Source organism: Salmo salar, chromosome ssa04 (assembly GCF_905237065.1).
Source record: "Salmo salar chromosome ssa04, Ssal_v3.1, whole genome shotgun sequence".
In the NCBI taxonomy this organism is placed as follows: domain Eukaryota; kingdom Metazoa; phylum Chordata; class Actinopteri; order Salmoniformes; family Salmonidae; genus Salmo; species Salmo salar.
Window position 1 is genome coordinate 11,790,384 of NC_059445.1, and position 20,565 is coordinate 11,810,948.

At 44.5% G+C, this 20,565-nt stretch overlaps 1 protein-coding gene across 17 annotated transcripts in view; it reads right to left on the reverse strand.

Moving 5' to 3' along the window:
- LOC106602294 (lymphoid enhancer-binding factor 1) overlaps nucleotides 1-17,142 on the reverse strand; it is a 62,126-nt gene extending 44,984 nt beyond the window's left edge. For 7 of the 17 annotated variants that reach the window (XM_045716485.1, XM_045716486.1, XM_045716477.1 and 4 more), the window contains exons 1-3: nucleotides 16,021-17,136; nucleotides 13,894-13,960; nucleotides 12,340-12,467 (exon numbers count right to left, since the gene is read on the reverse strand). In XM_045716485.1, the coding sequence (XP_045572441.1) occupies nucleotides 12,340-12,467; nucleotides 13,894-13,960; nucleotides 16,021-16,221 (396 nt within the window). In that variant the 5' untranslated portion in view covers nucleotides 16,222-17,136. Of the gene's footprint in view, nucleotides 1-12,339; nucleotides 12,468-13,893; nucleotides 13,961-16,020 lie in introns of all 17 variants that reach the window. The other 10 variants (XM_045716476.1, XM_045716480.1, XM_045716478.1 and 7 more) reach the window with 6 other exon arrangements.
- Nucleotides 17,143-20,565: the final 3,423 nt, after the last annotated feature.

Here is a 20,565-nt window from a genome sequence, read left to right on the forward strand (position 1 = left end):
GAGAAAGTCAGCCTCATGCGCCACGTTTTAGAAATCAAGGAACAAGAGAGGATTTGCCTGCTACACCTAGATAGTGTCCCCCCCCCTGCTCTCAGCCAGGTATTCTGGGCATGAATGGCTGTCAGTTTGGATTTGGGAGCTCAGCGTTGAGGCGGGAGAATGGAGTCTGGCTGGAGTTGTGGGGGTCTTTGTGCCTGGCTCTACCTGTGGAGGAGAAAGCTGGAAGCAGCAGACAGCTGGCAGACCCCTCTCAGAGCGCTAGCTAGCTCCATGCTAACAAGTAACTAACATTTGATATTGAGAGCTGTAGGTAGTTAGCAGACCGCACTCAAAGCGCTAGCTGGCTCCATGCTAACTAGTAACTAACATGTGATATTGAGAGCTGTAGGCAGGTAGCAGACCGCACTCAAAGCGCTAGCTAGCTCCATGTTAACTAGTAACTAACATGTGATATTGAGAGCTGTAGGCAGGTAGCAGTTCCCCCTCAACACGCTAGCTTCATAATAACTCATACAGTAACACTAGCCTAACATCTCTAAGTATAGTGGTTCCCACTGTACTTGAGAAGAATAATGAGACCATAGGCCTTCTGGTTAAAATGAGGGGGTACTTCAGGGGTACTCTGGGAAGAGCAGAATTCAGTTGGTGGTACAATAACAGGTTTGGAACCACTGACTCAGTAGTCCTCTTTGACAGTGCTAACCAGCTTCATGCTAACTAGAAAACACAAGCCATTGAGGGAAAGGGTAGTTAGCTTAGCCATAGGGTCATGGACAAGGTGAGAGCCAGTGGGGGGGCAGATGGCGACAGGCTGGCGGGGAGTGAATGTTTACGAGGATGGTTTGAAACGGCACGCGTTGAGGAGAGGAGCGTGTATCAGGGGTGAGTGATTTGAATGGAAGCCGCTTGAGCTGGGGAGTGTACTGACCTAGTTTCACTTGTGCGCGTGCACGCGCGCGCACACACACACACACACACACACACACACACACACACACACACACACACACACACACACACACACACACACACACACACACACACACACACACACAACCTTGGGGAAGTAAACACTCTGGCACAGTGGTAGGTATGGTATCTAAATTCAATGACAACAGAGCAACAGTGAGCCAACTGTGTGTATGCTAATATATATTTATATTACTAATCTAAAAAGGCAGTGAAATATGAGGTCCATACATATACTAATGTAGAAAAATGTGTTGTGTGCACACCTATTGTATATTAATGAATATTACATAAAAAATTATTTTGCTGACCAGCATTTTGCTCCTGTTTTAACCATAGCAACTCAGAGGATCCATTCTTCCCCAGAGTCATGACGCCTGTGTCCTAGCGATCTTACACGTGAACTTCTGACCCCATAGTCACATGATCAATGGCCTTTTCACCTCAGCGCACCTCTGCTTTTTGAAGACCAATGCCTCCTAGCCGTCTACTCCCACTGGCTAGGCAGCTAATAGCCAGGTAATGGACTTCAGCAGGCTATTGGATTACCTATAGTGAGTCATTTCAGCTTCATCGTCAAATATGAAGGATAAACTGACAGTCAGTCAACATTTTTTTTTTAAATGCATGTTTTGATAAAAATGTGGGTGTTTCTACATAAGGGGTTTTATACTACTATATATCTTACTCTCTAGCCCTGTATCAAGATATAGTATTGTAAGCCCAGTCATCGTTACTATAAGCCAAAGCATTCATCATTGTGGATCTGGTTACAAACCATTCTTGTCTTTTATAAAGTAAAGGACAGAAGTACAATAGGTCCGTCTAGCAGCCCAGCTGTTGTTTAGGTGCAACTCCTCATTTTTAAAGGATTAACCGGTGAGACACTAAACACCTGCTTTTCAGCCTGGAATTAGTCATTAAAACCCCACATTTTCAGCTTCTCTCTCTCTCACACACACACACACACACACACACACACACACACACACACACACACACACACACACACACACACACACACACACACACACACACACACACACACACACACACACACGGCCAGTCTCCTCAGATCTGAATGAAAACAAAGCTATTCTAAAAGGCGTAATCCCTTCAGAACAAATGGCTATTCTCCACTCATGTATGACTAGGGCTGTGTCCTAAACGACTCCCTATCCTCTTTATAGTGTATTACTTTTTAACAAGGCCCCTGAGGCTCTGGTCAAAATTAGTGCACTATATTGGGAATAGGTTGCCATTTGCAATGCGCACGAGGGAACACTTCAGCCAGCCTTTCTAGGATCAACCCAATCACAAGAAAAGCTCCACCCCTATTGGTTACTTTTGTGAGACGCTTTTGTAGAGACGTAAGGCAAACCAAAACAATGACCGCGTTAAAACATGGTCCCTAACAACGGTCGAACCTTTCTCTCGACCACCCCTTAAGAAATGGTAATCGTTTCACTTTGTCATGATATATTCCAATCCTGACTGTAAAGAAAGAAACTGCATGGGCCCAGGCCCAACACGTGTAGCTTCGAGAGCACCATTCATTCATCAGATACTACACTTGAAATAGATGCAGAATGACAACAAAATGAACACAACACAGTTATAATTCAATTCCGTTTTCTGTGGCTCTTGAAAATAATGGACTTGTACAGTATTTCCTTTGTGTATCAGAGTCTCATTTGAGACTTAGTGGGGGGTAGCTATGTTCCCATCAGTCCAATCGTCACTCTTTACACTACAGGGCCTATCTCGTATGAGCCAATCGTAGTGTCTCTCTTCCAGCATGGAGAGAGATAGCGTGAGATCAACAGAGATTCCCAATATGTAATTGTATTAAACCATTACAATGGTCAAAAGCTTCTGTGGTCTGAATATGGTCTATACACAGGAACACAAAGAGAACGCAACACTCTGGTGGGCGACTAGCCTAGCATTCGCTCACACCTCTTTCCAGATCTCCTGCCATGTCAGAGATATGAATTATCCAAAGCCAGGCTTGGTGCGCCGTGGACTTTTATGAAGTCAAAGAATCTCAGTGAAACGTCTATGAACCTGTCATATCCCATCATTTTTATAGCTGTCCATCTCTGTACAGAGAGAAGACCCTGTCTGTGTAGAGGGTTCACATGAAGGGTGGAGTGGGATTGAATAGCAATTGAAGCGTCCCTCTCTCCACCAAGGCGCCCACCTTGATTCCTATTTTCTTGGTGGATGAAGAGGGGGATGAGGAGGAGGGATAGGAGGCGGTGGGGGGGGGGGTCACTTGCTTTTTTTGTCCCCTTTCATCTCAAAGATAGGTGCGTGGTGGGGGCAGAGGGGATGAGGTTGGGGCTCTGGATCGATATGATATTTGGATGCATCGTTTGATGACGGGGAGCTCAAAGCCGAGCACGTCCCTCTGAAGTCTCTCCTGACGGGAGACATGAAAAGTCTCACCTGGTTCCCCGAGCGAAACGGAGGGTCTGTGTACTGAGGTCGGTAGATTGGGCAGACAGACAGACGCTACACCAACTGAGCCATTTCTTTCACTGTAGCTCCCTTCAATCTTCTCATTTTAGAGCTCAATCCTTGTCTCACGTTGCCTATTAATAATTATAAATCCAAACATATATGTTCCAATATTTTCAATACAGAATAGCAAGACTGTCAACACTTAGTTCCTAGTCAATCCAATCCGTTTCATTTAATCACCATTTAGGTTTGTCTTTATAAAACAATCAGCGTCATCATGTAATCACTGGTACCCCCACTCTAGAGCTGGGACGATAAACCGAAAATGATCGACACTGACCAAACCAACCACTTATCGTGGACATTTTGCTGATATTGTTCATTAGGATAAATAACCTCTAAGGCCCAACTAGAGAAATGTGTTAAATGCTAATATGGGTGATTGTTAAATGGGAGAATCGATAGCGACAACATCCAAAGTAGTAGTAAAAGCAGTTAAGGGTAATATAAAATGTCCAAAAATGACTTTGGTGTGCGTTAATGTTATACGCGCATCGTTCAATTGATCTTTCTCATGTGAATTCAGTCGATTTACCGTAATATGGATTTTTGTCCATATCGGCCCAGCTCTACTCCACTCCTTGTCTTAACACCAGTGTAAATCTAATGTCCTTAATGTGTGTGTGTGTGTGTATATCCCCAGGAGAAAATAACAGCCTTCCCTTCCATCACCACCAGACTAGCCCCAGATTAAAATGATGATCAAAGGAAATAGACGAGAGAGGAGGGAGGAGAGGAGAGAGGAGGGAGGAGAGGAGAGAGGAGGGAGGAGAGGAGGGAGGAGGGAGGAGAGGAGAGAGGAGGGAGGAGAGGAGAACAGAGTGTAGCTCATCAGATGAACAAACACACTCTTGCTGGATATCTTTATGGGTTTCATCACCCTGCATCAAGTGACTCTCCGCCGAGCACAGCCAAACAAAAGAGCTGTTTTCGTCTTCATGAGAAAGAGAGAATATCTTTCCCTTTAAATGAGGTCATCTGTTCCAATAATAGACGTCTGGTATATTGTGATGTTTGTCAATTCTAGTGGTTACAGAACACTAATCAGAATCAGGTAGCCATAATCACTTCAGAAGAGGCAAAGATTCACATCGTTTCAGCATCGTTCCCCAACAAAACATGACCCAGGAACCAAGACCTGCTGCTAAGTGCCGTGGTGTGGTGTGTGTTGCATACTGTAGCAGTGGTATGGCCCAGACCCATAGCAAGAGAGAGGAGAGAGAAAGAGAGAGGCACTAGTTCCATTCTACTCTGTTTTTCTCTTCTCTCTGTGACCCGCAGCCATGCAGACTATCTATCCAGCTGCGCTCCTCTCTCCAGCCACGGCAAATTGGGTGCCCGGGGTGCGAGCCTGGGCCAAGCCTGGCATTTGGGGGCCATCCGAGGCGCCGGGCATGAGGGGTAGAGATATGGCACTGATGGGGGACGGCGGGAGCAGCGGGTCGGTGGTGAGGGGGCGACACCAGGCACGAGCCCCAACACAAAGGGAACAGGGCTCGTTAGAGAGACGGAGCTAGCTAGCTAGAGCTCCACGGCAATCACTGCCTGCCTCTCTCCCCCTCCCTCTCTCCCTCCGCTCGCCTCAGTCATAAATATGGCTACATCTGCAAGTGTAATCACTCCATTGTGGCCCGATTTTCTGCTCTGCTGGACGGCGGCATGGCGGCCTGCTTTTCAGCACCTCTCCCTTGCTCTCCTTCCTTCCCTCCCCTGTCCGTGACCCAGTGGTGACTTCTCCTGGCTGGCTGGCGAAGGCCAGTCGGTGAGTCTCTGAGATTACAGACACGCAGTCAGTCACTCAGGTAACAGAGTTACTAATCTGGCCCTGTTGAATTACACATAATTGCCTCGGCACTGTGATTGATTTCAGCCCTGGAAAGGAAAAGACGACCCCCCCCCCTCTCCTCTCTTCCCCTCCGACATGCATACGCCCCTCCTCCCTCTCTCCCCTTCTCCGGCGCTCCAGCGTGAGCAGCAGCCAAGACTCTCCAGCTAGTAGGAGGCTTTGAAGAGATCAAAGCCGAGGCCGGGAGCAGTTGCGCACCCTGGGAATACGGATACGGGGAGGCTCTCTACTCCTCAGACCTATTTTCCAGCGTCACGTCGGATTGCAGCTGTATTGCATTTTGCCAGTTTTCTTAATGCTCTTGGTTTTTACTTTGACATCAGTGATTCCCCCCCCCGTAGGTTTCTTCAAAAACATGGGGGAGGAAAAAGAGAGGGAGTGGGGGAGGGGGTGGAGGAGAAAGAAGGCAGGAGAGAGGGGAAAGGGAAATGGGGGATGGAAAAGGAGGGAGAGAAAGAGATCTACGGCAGATTTTTTTCTTCACAACTCCATAATAGGGCCGTTGAAATGAGAAGGGGGGAGAATGCTGCATTTGTTTTCAATTCCGAGGCCGATATCAAAGGAGCGGCAAACTTTTATGGGTTTCCCAAAAATTAAAGACCATTCAAAGAGCTGTTTTTTTATTTCTTTTTACAGCCAAGACCACACAAAATGAATTGACAGAAAACCCCTCCTCCTGTCCACTCTAGTTCTGCAAGCTCCAACAGAAAGGAAAGGGGGATACCTAGTCAGTTGAATACATTTTGAATGCATTCAACTGAAATGTGTCTTCCGCAGTGTGTGTGCGCACGCGCTCGTTCGCTCTCACACTCCAGCCAGTATATGTACAGTATATGTTGGAAATAGTTAAGAGGGGACAAAAAAAATGACGCAGTCGATGTGCGCTAGCAAAAACAAAAGAAAAGAAGTGGAGGAAAACAGAGTTATATCCATCTATCCATTTAACAGCTTGGTTAATAAAGCCTGGTGATGAGGCAAGACGAGCAGCACGGACCCCTTTGTACAGTAACTATACCGGCCCTATACCCAACCTTCTACACTGAGGAGCATTCATCTTCCAGCGCTGTCAGACACACACACACACACACACACACACAGAGCATGTGAGTCTCTTTAGCTCTCACACCCACCACAGCACACACAAAGAAATAACGAGCATCTGAAAAATATAAAGGAGGAAAAAAAACAAGAGTAACTTGACGGTAACAGAGCGACTATTGACCAAGACCGTCACACAAGGACAAGCCAGGGCTGTTTGCTGGTTCTCTCTGTGTTTCACCCCTGCAGCTCCCACTGTCCCGGTCACAGTTACTGCCTGAACTACATGGTACAAAGCACCAAATATAGACCTGGTTATCACTAAACTAAAAAAAGGGATGATTTTATGATAATGTTACGACAGCGAGGAACTATTTGGGGACTAAATAAAAGTAATGGCATCAAAAGGGTTTCAGCTACACCACTTCAAAAGCCTCCCCATTCATCTCCAGTTGAAGTGCGTCAATGTGGGAAAACAACAGTGTTTTGCTTGGCGTCTTGGCTTTGTGGTGGAGCCAGTCTTATCAGCAGTGTTTAGGTGGTGGAGGGAGGCTAGGAGTCGGGCTCCGGTCCCTGTGTGCCAAACTGAGCTCCCACAGAGTGGCTTCAATAGGAGCCACGCAGCCTGGGGAGTGGAGGGACTTTCACCGGGGGCCCTTCTGCGGGCCCGGGAGTCAAAACAACAAGCTGGAGTGACGACAACCGACTCCACACGGAGACAAAATAAAAAGCCACTATCCTGTCTAACCCTCCACTCCCACCCACCCAACCCCCCCACCTCAACTCAAGCACACGCCTGTCCCCTCCTTTCAGTATCCCCTGGTGGTCATGAGGCAGGCGGTGAGGAGTGAAGCCCCACTCAGCAGGTGCTGTGGCTGGGGCCCGGCCTCGCCAGTGCAGGCTGGCTCCATGGAGCAGAGACGGGCTATCTTTCCCTCAGTAGGATGGATGAACGAGGGAGAAGAGAGGAGGGCGTTTTACCATATTCCCACAATGCACTGTTACACGTTTCGTCAAATCAAGTCAAAAAACATGACACACTGTCCATATAGTCAAAACATGAGCGACCAACATACACAGTCACACAGTCCGTCAGCGTCGTAACACAAATTCACACCACATTATGCGAACACTTGGTGCATCCTTGCCGGGACTTATTTTGTCTTCTCATCTTACAGGGAGAGAAAGAAAAAAAAACACCAGTCGTTTCAATTTAGGGAGAGGATAATTCCTCCCAGCTCCACTTAACAAGATGAAAGACTTTGATAAGGGGATTGCAACCACATGGAATCATTACCGTGGAGGGAACGCCATATGGAATAAATGTGTCGGCCAGCCTCCTCGCCATGTACCATACAGTACAGTAGTTTGACGCACGCTCCGTGTCAATGATACTGTTCATAAAGATCTGAGACGCAGGAGCACACAAAGGATGAGAGGATGCTGGAGCTTTCTGTGAGGTCTACACAGTGTGACACACACACAGACACACACACACACACACACACACACACACACACCCCTGCTCTTCGTCAGACCTGCACAGCAGATGACATCAATGCTGCAATGATCCTCTGATGGTCCTTGAAATTTACCCCCCCCCCTCCCCCTCCCCCAAAATGTTAAAAAAAAACTGTCAAATGATTTACTGTTTTCAAAATGTCATATTTGGTCACAAAATATAGTAATATTGTTTGTAGGCCAATTTTAGTCAACGACATCCAGCGGCAGACTCATGCATCAAATAGATCCCAGCTGCTTCACAAATCACAACTAAACGCTCTGCTCGATTCAGCGCCTCAAACCGCTTTACAACCCCGCAGTCGTGGATAAAGAACTACACATGGCGCCGCACGTTGTCGCAGACTACACTGCGCGTGGACATGAAGGGCTCCTGGGAAATGTAGTATTCTCATAACAGGGATCGGTGCTGAATGGGGCCAGGGTTTGAGAACGTGAGGACAGATACGCATGGCACTGGGGGTGACGAGGGGTATGTCTCAAATGGCACCCTATTATTAGTGCGCTACTTTTGACTAGTCCTATGGGGCCTGGTCTAAAGTAGTGCACTATATAGGGAATAGGGTTCCATTTGGGACGTACGCGAGAAAAGGGGAGCGCGGTAAATCCCGTTAGGTAAGCCCGGGTTAGTGATTCCACACCGTCGCGCAATGCCGCCAAGGAGATCCGTCACGTTCTCGCTGACATCAAAGGGGAACCGCAGTCTCCCCCCACGGGCTCTCACACACCACAAGGACCCGCCACCGAGGGGGAAGACAGGGGGAGGGAGGTATGGCCTGGGAGGAGCAGCAAATGGTTCCCTCAGCTCGCTGCACACCAAAAGCCCAGCTTAAAATCAGCTATGGCGATTCCATCTTCACCGACTGCTGTACTGACAGGCTGGAGACTGGATGCTTGGAGATCCTCGACTTACACTCGGAACGAGGTAGTGGATTCAAAGTTATAGTTATAAATGAAGGTAGTGTGTGAAAATGGCTTCCACCGTTACAGGCTTGGTGGTTCCAAGTTAAAAGTTGCCATGCTCAAATTCAGATGTTTGATGAGAAGGTGACAGAAGTTTCAACTATGACTGGATCCAGAGAGGAGCATTCTATTAAAACCACAGTGATCCTGAAGCTATACATCTGATACAACGACTCAAATAGCATTTCTCATTGACTCCAGTGCACAAGTTCTACATACACGTTCTACAGTCAGAAAACACAGGGGTCGAGTTAACGCACATACAGGAATGTGTTAGCTCGCTAAGTCCTAGATTTTATCCAGAGAGACGTGAGAGCTCGATTCCAAGCTGCCAGCCCATCCAGACATCGAGCGTGGTCTTCACAAAGACTTAACAGAGGCCAGAGTAGGGAACACAATCCCCCGTCTCTTCCCAGAGTTCTGTACGGTCTGGCCCTCTGGCCATGGGAGCTGGAAATATGAGCCATCTCACACGCACAGTCACTTTAAATAATCCAATATGCAACAGTCAAACCTCACACGACCCTACTTCTGAAGACTCGAAGAACACACACACACACACACACACACACACACACACACACACACACACACACACACACACACACAAGAACATGTCACTACAGTTCTCACTGACACCAATATACAGTATAACCGTAGATAACACTTTAAACAGAATAGTAAATGTATTTACTTCACTAGGCTGCTGGGTAGACTAAATAGTGGCAGGCAGGGTTTTCAATGGATTCCTCTGGAACAAACAACACCAACCAAGAGCCAACAAATACTGCTACAAAGTGTAAACTCTTTATTGACAATGTCATGAGCAAGTAGAAAACCCTAATATGACACAACCCTCACTTTCTCTGTTATAATAAAGATCAGAATAATAATAATAATAATAATAATAATAATAATAATGAAGCATTCATTTTCATTTCACCATGTAAGCTTTAGACCTGGGGTGGCAGGTAGCCTAGTGGTTAGAGTGTTGGGCCAGTAACCGAAAGGTTGCTAGATTGAATCCCCGAGCTGACAAGGTAAAAATATGTTGTTCTGCCCCTGAACAAGGCAGTTAACCCAATGTTCCCCGGTAGGCTGTCATTGTAAATAAGAATTTGTTCTTAACTGACTTGCCTGGTTAAATAAAGTAAATAAATAAAAAAAGACCTCAACTGCACTCTAAACCTGGACAACCACCTCCAGAGATGAAGGGATATCTGAGATCCTCTCGTCCTTCCACAGAACTTTATTGAATCGGCTACACAGAGACAATCTCCATACGTGCTACTGGTCGTGGTGACTCCACCACACTAACCCTATGCGTAGCTGAACTACTCAAACCCTCCAAACCAAGGACATCCATTCCTTCTCCTTTTAAAGATCTAGCACAACTCCTTAGAGGTCCTACAGCTCACGCCTTGCTTCCCTCCCAACAATCTGCTGACAATCAGCAACTCTGAACAGCTCTGTCAGTTGGGCCTCATGCACAGGAATGCCATGGCCAATGAAAATCAATCTAAACTGGAGAGGGGGATGGAGGGAGGGAGGAGGGAAGAAAGGGAGAGAACGTGGCTTTGATCTGGGTGAAAACTGATCCTAGGCCTGCAGATACTGTGGCTGCGGTGGCCGGCAGGCTTGATACAACAGCCAGGCAGCACATACACATTTCACATCCAGCCAATCAACAGTCAGGCAGCACATACACATTTCACATCCAGCCAATCAACAGTCAGGCAGCACGTACACATTACACATTTCACATCCAGCCAATCAACAGTCAGGCAGCACACACATTTCACATCCAGCCAATCAACAGTCAGGCAGCACATACACATTTCACATCCAGCCAATCAACAGTCAGGCAGCACATACACATTACACATTTCACATCCAGCCAATCAACAGCCAGGCAGCACATACACATTACACATTTCACATCCTGCCAATCAACAGCCAGGCAGCACATACACATTTCCCATCAAACTAGAAGAGAAAGAAGAGAGGACTTGTGTTCCAACTTCCATGACTGCACCGCCACCAACCGTATCCATTTTATTGGATAAGTGAGAGAAACGTACATAAAATTGACTAACGATTTATTGAAGATGGGAACATTTGGCAAAACAAAAAGCGGGCGGCGGCCACAGTGAATGAAATGAGTGTTTAAAACGGTCCAGGCAGCGAGCGGAGGGGCCAAATAACAAGAGCAATTTCTTTATTTAAAGAAGGTTGGATGGAAGCCCCTCAGTACTTGAGAAGTTATCCATTCCATAAGTATGCAAAACAATTATATTGGAGCGGAAAATTGTCTGAAGAAATATCTACGGTCAGAGGACTCCTACACAAGAGCAAAGTGGGTACCGCTGCCACGAGATCAGAACACCATTCACTTTGTATTGTCAGCCATATTCACACAGTCGCTACACAGACTTCAAACCCTTCAAGTGAATTTCATGATGAAACCAACTCAGACACACAGGCAGACATAAAGCCAGAGTCTTTGGTCCTTGAACAATACGTGTAAGTCTGTGTCCTCTAGTCTATGTGCTAGCAGGGTGCAGGGACAGGCTTTGGGAGGCACCGAGCCATAGCGAGACTGGGTGTATTCACCACACACACACGCACGCACGCACGCACGCACGCACACACACACACACACACACGCACACGCGCACACACACACACACACGCACACACATACACGCACGCACACGCGCACACACACGCACACACACACACACACACACACACACACACACACACACACACACACACTAAACAGGATTAGGGTGGACAGCTGCTGGCATGCCCTGGCGTTTTGCGTCTGTCTTGCTGGTAATGTTCAAAAAGGGACAGACACAGGAAGCCAGCCACCAGGCCTACAGCCTGAAATGTATACTGTTATGTTATAGGGACTACAAGCATGGTGACATACGGCAACCCTGGCTATTTCCCTCTTCAAATGGGATGTTGCCGTTAGGCCTCCGCGACCATGGCAGCGTAATCGGTGGGCTTACAGTCGATATGTAAACAGACATTGATTAAGTTAACAAGACGTGAGAAATAATACATACTGTAAATGTCGTTAATCTGCTGGAAAGTATGAGGCATGTGGGGGAGACTAGATCACGTGGTTGCCAAGGGAACAGATCATCACAACATTACTGGGGCGTGTTATATACGGCTATCACAAACCGGCTACATCACACTAGGAAGGCGGTCGAAGAGAGGAAAAGAACATTCTAGAGTTGAAAAGATGGTAGAAAAGATGAATGGAAATGTCCATATACAGGTATATTTGAAAAGAAATCGCCGTTTAAGCAAGCTCTTTTTAGGGGTGTAGACCTGGTTAAGTCTTTAAGGTCGAATCAAACTTGACGCAGTGAAAATGCACTAGACACAAACTGGGCTAGCTAGCTTGACAGACTGGTGGAAGTGATTGATTGATGGAGGTATAGTGTAACTAGACTCACCGTTCTGGGCATGGGCGGCGACAGGGAGCCGTTGTTCATGTAGGAGTCGTTGTTCATATTAGTCATCATGATGTAACCTGGGTATCCAGAGTACGGATGACCTTTGTTGTACATGTCTAGGTGTTTCCCTGGAAACGGGCCCAAGAGACAGAAAAGTGTGAACTTGAGGCTTGGTGCAAATCGTACATTTACGATCATTAATGGAAGATGTTTTAGAGAACTTGAGTCAAGCACATTCATCTCCATTAGGATTTGGGCCTTTTTATAGAATAGCATCTCTAAGCAAACAGTCTGATCAAGTAACATAACAGCAATGTTCACCGCCATCATAACTTCAGCAGTTCGGAGTCATTGGGAAAATCTCCTGGAGTTTATAGCCTATTAATACATGCATGTGAATAGTCATCGCCAAGTTACAGTCTCTAACAACACTGGGTCCACCTGGCACTATCACCATCGCATCATCGCTCCATGCATGCCTCTTGATGGCGTAATGATATCGCTGTCGACCGCTGTGATCCGGCACCCCCCGTTTCACCAGTCTTTTGTCTCTCGTGTCTTGGAGAAAGGGGAGAGGGGGGCTGTACCATACAGAGTAACAATGGCGTCCCTCCGTGCCAATTAGCGTCAATTAGGAGGAACATACAGACTGTGTCAAAACAAGAGACGCCCCTACTGTTCCCCACGCCTCTGACCTAAAGAGAGAGCATTTGTTCGGGTCCGTCCCCCTGCCTGAATAGAAACTCGCGACAAACTATTTGGTGGCTATTGGTTGTCGCTTTCTGGGGAGGGGGGGTTGGTGTATGTGTCTGGTAGATTGATAGCAACATGGGCTTGTTGTGGGGAAAGGGAGTGTTTGGTTTGAGGGGGTCCTATTCAGGGCTGCTGGGGGAACAAAGAAGAGCCACTCTTAACAGAACATAGGTCCAGTGATGACCCGCAGCTCTATCTGGGGTCAGAATACAGCCTGGACCAAATAAAGACGTCAAATGAGCCTGGTGCTGTCGCGCAGCAGCACGACGTTGTACAGGACACAGAGAGACAGAGAGAGATACAGCGACAGAGAGTGTGTGTACAAAATTAGCCAAGGAGAATATTAAGCGTCACTCACTAGTTTCTGATGACCAGGCAAGGGGCCGCAGCCATTGGGATTATTCAACAATTCTCTGCATAAATAATAACATTTCCCACGGACCACAAAATACTTACATATATATAACTTTTTTTCCATTCAGTTTCTACATGTCCTGAATAGAATCAATTCAGATATCATCTCTGCATCAGAATGAACTGGGGTCAGATAGGAAAAAGGACCATAGTGTGACTGATCGGTTCTGAACAGAAAATGAAGTGGGTAGAAGCTTTTCCAGTCTACCATCTTTCTTTCCTTTAAAAATAAAAATGTAATAAAAATCGCTCAATAATTAAGCCTCCAGAAACTGATTTTAATATTGTACCGTTATCTTGGCTCGATGTGACCTATATATAACTGCAGATCTCTAAAACATGCGGATAACTGACAGGATCATATTTAATGTGATGTGTGTCACTTACCATCGTCGTGATGGTCTCTGTGTTTTTCATGATATGAGTCTTGGGATATTTGGGATTGTCTAGTTCCCTGTGAGAGACGGAGACAGAAATTAGGTTATTAAATTCGTAAAAAAATCACCAACACACACACACACACACACACACACACGCTGCTATGGCCTGTTCTTTCAGCTTGTCCCCGGATTTAAGAACACATACACGGTGAGGCGAGCGCGTTGGGGAGAGAAGGGTTGACGGAGCGGTCTGTATCAACCCCTCAACGAGCCACTTAATTAAGCTGTATGTCCTTAAGGAGCTTAAAATTAACTTGCATCAGTCTGCTTTCATTTTCACCAACCAATTTAACCAAAAGCTACAACCAAATTCAAAATCAAATGATGCTTTCCAATACAAACGTGCTCTGCACAAAATAACTGCGACAATAGAGAAGAGGGGGTGATGTTTACTGTGTAGTCGACTGCTTTTCCAAAATACCGTGAACCCCTTCACATGCATCTCCTTTCCCCATCCCCCCTCGAATGGGAACGCGTAGAAAGACCTCCTTTTGGAGTTCACTTCCCCGAGGGTGGCTTCCAGCAGAGTCACGGAACAACACTGGATTCTCAATTAACATTCAACCTCCGTCTTATTTGCGTCTGTGACAGCTGTAACTATATGAGCTCGGCCCAAAGTCAGTAGGTACCCTAATTCCATTAACACAGGTTAATGACAAATGGCAACAACTAATTGCGCTAGGTTTACCTTTGTATACATACAGCATCCAGAGCTAGAGACTTAGTAACAGCTGCCTAGCCCAGATTAAAAAAAAGATATATTCAGGCACAAAGTTAAACTTACTATTGAATATGAAACTCACTGCACCGAGGAGGAATGTGACAATCACAGTCTAAAACGATGTAAGCTACACTTGTTACAGCTCTGATAAATGCATTAGATACATGATTGAGATAAAGGAATGACAGATGATTTAAATGCATAAGCAATGTGAACAAAACAGCTACCAGCATTACCTTCAAACCTGTACTGTGGCAGTGACATTTCTTTCATATTTCAAATACGAATACAATCTATATCAAAACTAAATATTTCCATTAATACCCCCCCCCCAATTTAATTCCTTCCTTTAACAATGTGTTGTCTCTCCATGAAATGGCCATAATCTCCACAAAACATGCAGAAATGTGTTCGCTTTATTTCCCATTGGGAGCATGAGTGTCACTGGAATCTAGAGGTGCTACATTTTGTAAGGTGACGTTTTCATTCGAAGATCATTTCATCTGGATTTCCCTTTGGAAAAAAAAACATTTGTTTTATATCAAATACGAATTTGATAATATTTTATATTATTCATAGTTTACATTATCCAACCTGGTGAAACACAGTTTAATTAAATCACCTAACCCATAGCAATATTGATATTGTTACTGTAATAATTAGAAGTAGGCATACTTTTTTTTTTTTTATCAAGACAATGATTGTTATACTAATAATATTTCTACTAATAATAATAACTATAATTATAATAATAATTCAATAGGGCTAATTTAATATTGCAATAGGCCTAACAAAATAATTCAAAATGTATTCACGAATTCATAACCTACTGTGTAATATTTAATTTAAAATATCAAATAACCTCGTAAAAACTGTACAACAGTTCTCTGAATTGTGTACAAATATTATCTCACATGAAATTGTTCTGTACGTTTTGACCTTTGGTATAATTCGTCAACAATGTTTTGAAAAGCTCTGCAGCCACGTGCAGCAGATTTATTTATGAGCCTCTGTTTCCAACTGATTACAAACAGAACATGGCTACTATTTACAGATAGAAAAATAGTCATATTATACACATATAATATTAGGCTACACATCACCTTGTTGATTATAACAAAACCAAACATAGTTTGGGCACATATCCAGTCATTTTATCAGCTTTTCAGCTTTTATCAACTTTCATAAAATGTCCAACTGACTCCCCTGAAATGGGGGCTATTATTTAGGGACAGGTAAACTTGAATGAATATGTTGTCGTTAGAAATTTGATGGACATTTATTTAGGCTAGCCTATATAAAAGCTTGGCAACATGTAACACTAGACTTAAGTACAAGAGAGGAAATACTTACATCATGGTTGCTGTTTGGACTCGTCTCTGACTCATTTACTAAAGATGACTTGATATCTGCCAAGTCTCCCTCGTCTTCCTCTGAGTGACTGAGTTCTGCGAATATTTGTTCTTGGTCTCCCTCATCCTTGAACGGAATCATTTCGTCGGTGGCACAAAGCTCAGGGTCCCCGCCACCACCACCGCCTGCAAGTTGTGGCATTTTGATTCAGTCGAAGTACTCGCACTGTCCAAATTGGAGGAACTATCGAAATCCCCAAAAGGCAACCAAAAATGTTCCTCGAAACGGCTTGAAGTGTTGCGCTCGGAACCCTGGAGGAAACTGCGTGCGATCACGTTTTTTGTTTGAGCTAAATTAACAGGAGATCCTTTTTGTCGTTGTTTTTCGAAGTATTATGGATTCTTACAATGATTCAGATTCTAAATATCCGAAATTGAAGATGTTATGGGCAAAAAGCGGATGTGTAGTGCACGCTCAACCCGCGGCACTCGCCAGTTCGGCTCTTTAAAATGTCAGAAGTCAAAACCTCATCACGAGAGTCAGATGTGCCGTCAGATTTGGCGGAGGAGGGCACACACCCGGGAGCTCCGCTAACGGTCAAAGCGCATGGAGAAAAAAAAACTTCTGCTTATATTTCCTCGTTCTGGGGTCCTGTGAGAGTTGCAGTCCTTTCGTGGAAAAAATAATAATAAGGAAAAACAGAATTAAAAAAATGCGTCTCTGAATCTCGTGCAGCCTGTTTGCCACAAGTAGAACACTATTTATTTTCCCCACCTAAACAATACTGCGTATCTATCCCTATTAAAATGAACATACATCCTTGAACTGAATAACGGCTAAATGAAACGTAATAAACGATATAAAAGATCGAGGAGTGCGTTATAAACCGATACAAACTGGAGCTCCGTAAGTAATGTAGCTCTCCTTCCCGGTTCTGTCTCTTCTCTCTCTGCCTTCTCCCTCGCAGCGACTGGGAGGATCGAGATGAAAGGGAAGCCGCCGCTGTGATTGACACCACACCGATTGATAGTCCTAAGAGAGCGAGGGGTACGGAGATTTATACATACTGTAGCTCACAACAAATGGGTAGACAGGGAAGGAGTGAGGGCGGGTCGAAGTGGTGATGAAGCTGACGCCAATGCATATGATAGACTAGGGCCTAAGAGGCTATAATAGACAGATTCACTACTATGACGTTAAAACAATAACAAAGAGCAAAGGGTGACGTTTGGATACACAGAATTACTGTTGGATGGTGACCACGGTGGACTATGTGATTGAGGATAACTAATTCAAATGACATGGCAATGCATCACCTTTCTCCTACTTTTTATGTAAATATTCTAGGGAGCACATGTATATCATAAACAGACTATATATTTAATACTATGTGTATTTTAAGGTGGTTTAATTCGTGCGCAAAGTTCCTGAATCCATGATTTTAAAAAGCATGTTGTCACAAAGAATATTACAGTCGAATCAATAGTACCGTTGGTTTGTTTGTTTGCTCAAAATAGTCTATATAGTAGCCTCGGCTATTTCCTAAAGTAGTCAATTGGTATTTTAAAGTACTTTGATAAACCAAACGTTTGTGTTTGGTCCACTAATCAGAGCGGTGAGTGAGAGGGCGTGCATAATTGATAGAAAATCGACTAATTTGGCTAAATTGGGGTCCATTGTTGTCGGATGTTCTTTCAATTACTTGGAACCTAATAGTACATTTGAAATATGTTACATAATGTTATCTCATATGAGATTTTCCAATCAACAAAACAATATTTTCACCCACTCACAAAACAAGACAACTCTTTCCCCCTTACTTTGAGTTTAATAGATTGTCCCGTGACACATTTAGCCAATTGAACCATAATGGTGATCTTCTCTTTTGTATATTTTGCAGTAGCCTTTTGCCGTGATGTTGTTCAAAGGAGAAACAGCGCTCTGTAAGTCGACTGCAAAGTATGTCGAGATTTTATTTCACTGGACAATGGAGACATTTTGCAGTGTCTGGATAGAAATATAATGCATACTACTCGTGAACATGATGTATTGCATAGGGCATAACTCAGCCGCAATGTTTCAATACACAGCCAGCAGGCAATCTGATCGTTTCGAATCGTTATTTTTACAGTTTGCGCAGTAGCCTATATCATTCATACAACAGTTCAGAGTTGTATAAAGCAAATTAATTACATGGGGGCTTCTTCGAGTCGGAAATGTTTCATGAGAAAACAAAACAAGAGAGAAGAAGAAAAAGCTAAAGTAACGTGTTGCTGCTGCGGCTCGCTGTGTGTGGAGAGATTGCGTGAGAATAACTTTGGAGTAGGAGGCAGATCTTTATAAAGCACCGAGGTGGGGTTAGCGGGCGGAGCCGCCGCATCCTTTCATCTTTCTGGCGGCTGGCTCTTTCATCCCGGGTTTCCCCCCTCGCGCTCCCTTCACCTTTGTGTGACTAAATTTGGTATGAGTCTGGAGCCGGGCCAATATTTCCACGTGTGCGTTCATCCCAGCTGAGAGAGAAGGCAAGAGTTCTCTTCCGGGTAAGGAGACAGCGAAACAGATCAAAGGCTTTGGATTTGGAACGGAGTGTAGATTCGAAAGAGCCGAGACTGGCCGCATTCCAGCGTATAGCGGAAAACACACACACACACACACACACACACACACACACACACACACACACACACACACACACACACACACACACACACACACACACACACACACACACACACACGGGCACACATAGTGAGTTAATTAGTAAGATTTCACACATACAGACAGACCTGAATACAACCAAACCTTTCATTAAAAATCCTCTAACGTTTTATTTCTTGTTTGAAACCCTGTGAATTTTCCGTGTTTACAATCATCTTTCTCTCTTTCCCCGCTCTGCATTCCTTGGAAATTGCCGGTTCTATTTCCATATAGAATAAGGTCCTTTAACTGTATTAGTTTGTCAAAAAAAAGAACCTAACTTTTAACCGAAAATGTTCATATCCTGGCGTGAACCACTGCCAAAGAGAATGATGGATTTATTTTTTGGAACAGGCCTGCCATGTGCAATTAGATTTTCTTTTAAATCAGCCTTTCTACAATTTTCTAATTCTCTGCCCACATTAAAATATAAATTGTTGAGAACCTATGAAGATGCCAAAAAAATAGCATTATTTTTCTATAGTGAAATTCTAAATGTATTGTCCACAATATAACAAATACACTGGTCATATGAGGACATATAATACAAGTCTGAACTGATATCAAAGTTGAATGTTTTAGATGTTGCCTAAAATGCACTGCTTCACTATTTAAATGTACTCAATCTTTTTTTCTGCAGTGGAATTTATTCAACCACATTCTGTCTGGATAACAACTAGGTAAAAAAGGTTCAAAACAAAACAAAGCATACATTTAGTATAGTTCAATATCATCAATGATACCAGCATCACTTTCTTACCACTAATGTCAGATGCTTGGCACTTGCACCATAAACAAGTTATTGGTGCATAAAGGGTAGAGAGGATCATCCAGTAGCCAATGGAACGTTTCACATGGTGGCTATGTCCTTCCCTGACATCATCAAGCCTGCAAGGAAAGAACAGTATCTGGAGAGAGAGAGAGAGAGAGAGAGAGATGGAAAGAGAGAGAGAAACTTTTGTGAGTGTAATGTTTACTGATAATTTTTTATTGTTTATTTCAGTTGTGTTTATTATCTATTTCACTTGCTTTGGCGATGTTAATTAACATATGTTTCCCATGGCAATAAAGCCATTTGAATTGAATCGAGAAATGGAAAGGGAGTGGATGGCCTATGTATGAGCCACCTGTGGACCTGCCATTACAGGGATGCTCTCTTGGCTATGATGAAAGGCCACTGGAGGATCATGGCCCCCTGAGTGGTGAGTGCATTGAAGAGGGCTCCTCAATTGTTTGGTCCTAAAATAGAGTTCACTATCACTCTCGCAAAAGGTATAAGGGAACGGAAATCCTATTCAGATCAAAGATTGCAGAACACTCTCTATTAAATATAAATGTGAAGAAATGGATAGGCAAGGATAGGGACCCCGCCATGTCTTGCTAACAAGGTAGAGAGAAAAGCATCATCCTCTATTGGCTAACATTGACGTGTCATGATGCTGTCACCAACACACACACACACACACACACACACACACACACACACACACACACACACACACACACACACACACACACACTCACCAAAGGAGGCTGGTGGGATGAGCTATAGGAGGACGGGCTCATTGTAATGACTGGAATGGAATTAATGTTTGATGTGTTTGATACCGGTCAATTTACTGCGTGCCAGCCATTACAATGAATCCATCCTCCAATAGCTCCTCCCACCAGCCTCCTCTGACACACACACACACACACACACACACGCTGTCACCAACACATTTCACACACACTTCACACTCGACAACAGCATCCACTGAGGCGCTTCACCCTATTTCAGTCTGAATGTTTAAAAACAGCAGGCGAAAGAGGGGATGGAAAAAGAGGAGGGAGGAAAAAGAGAAGAGA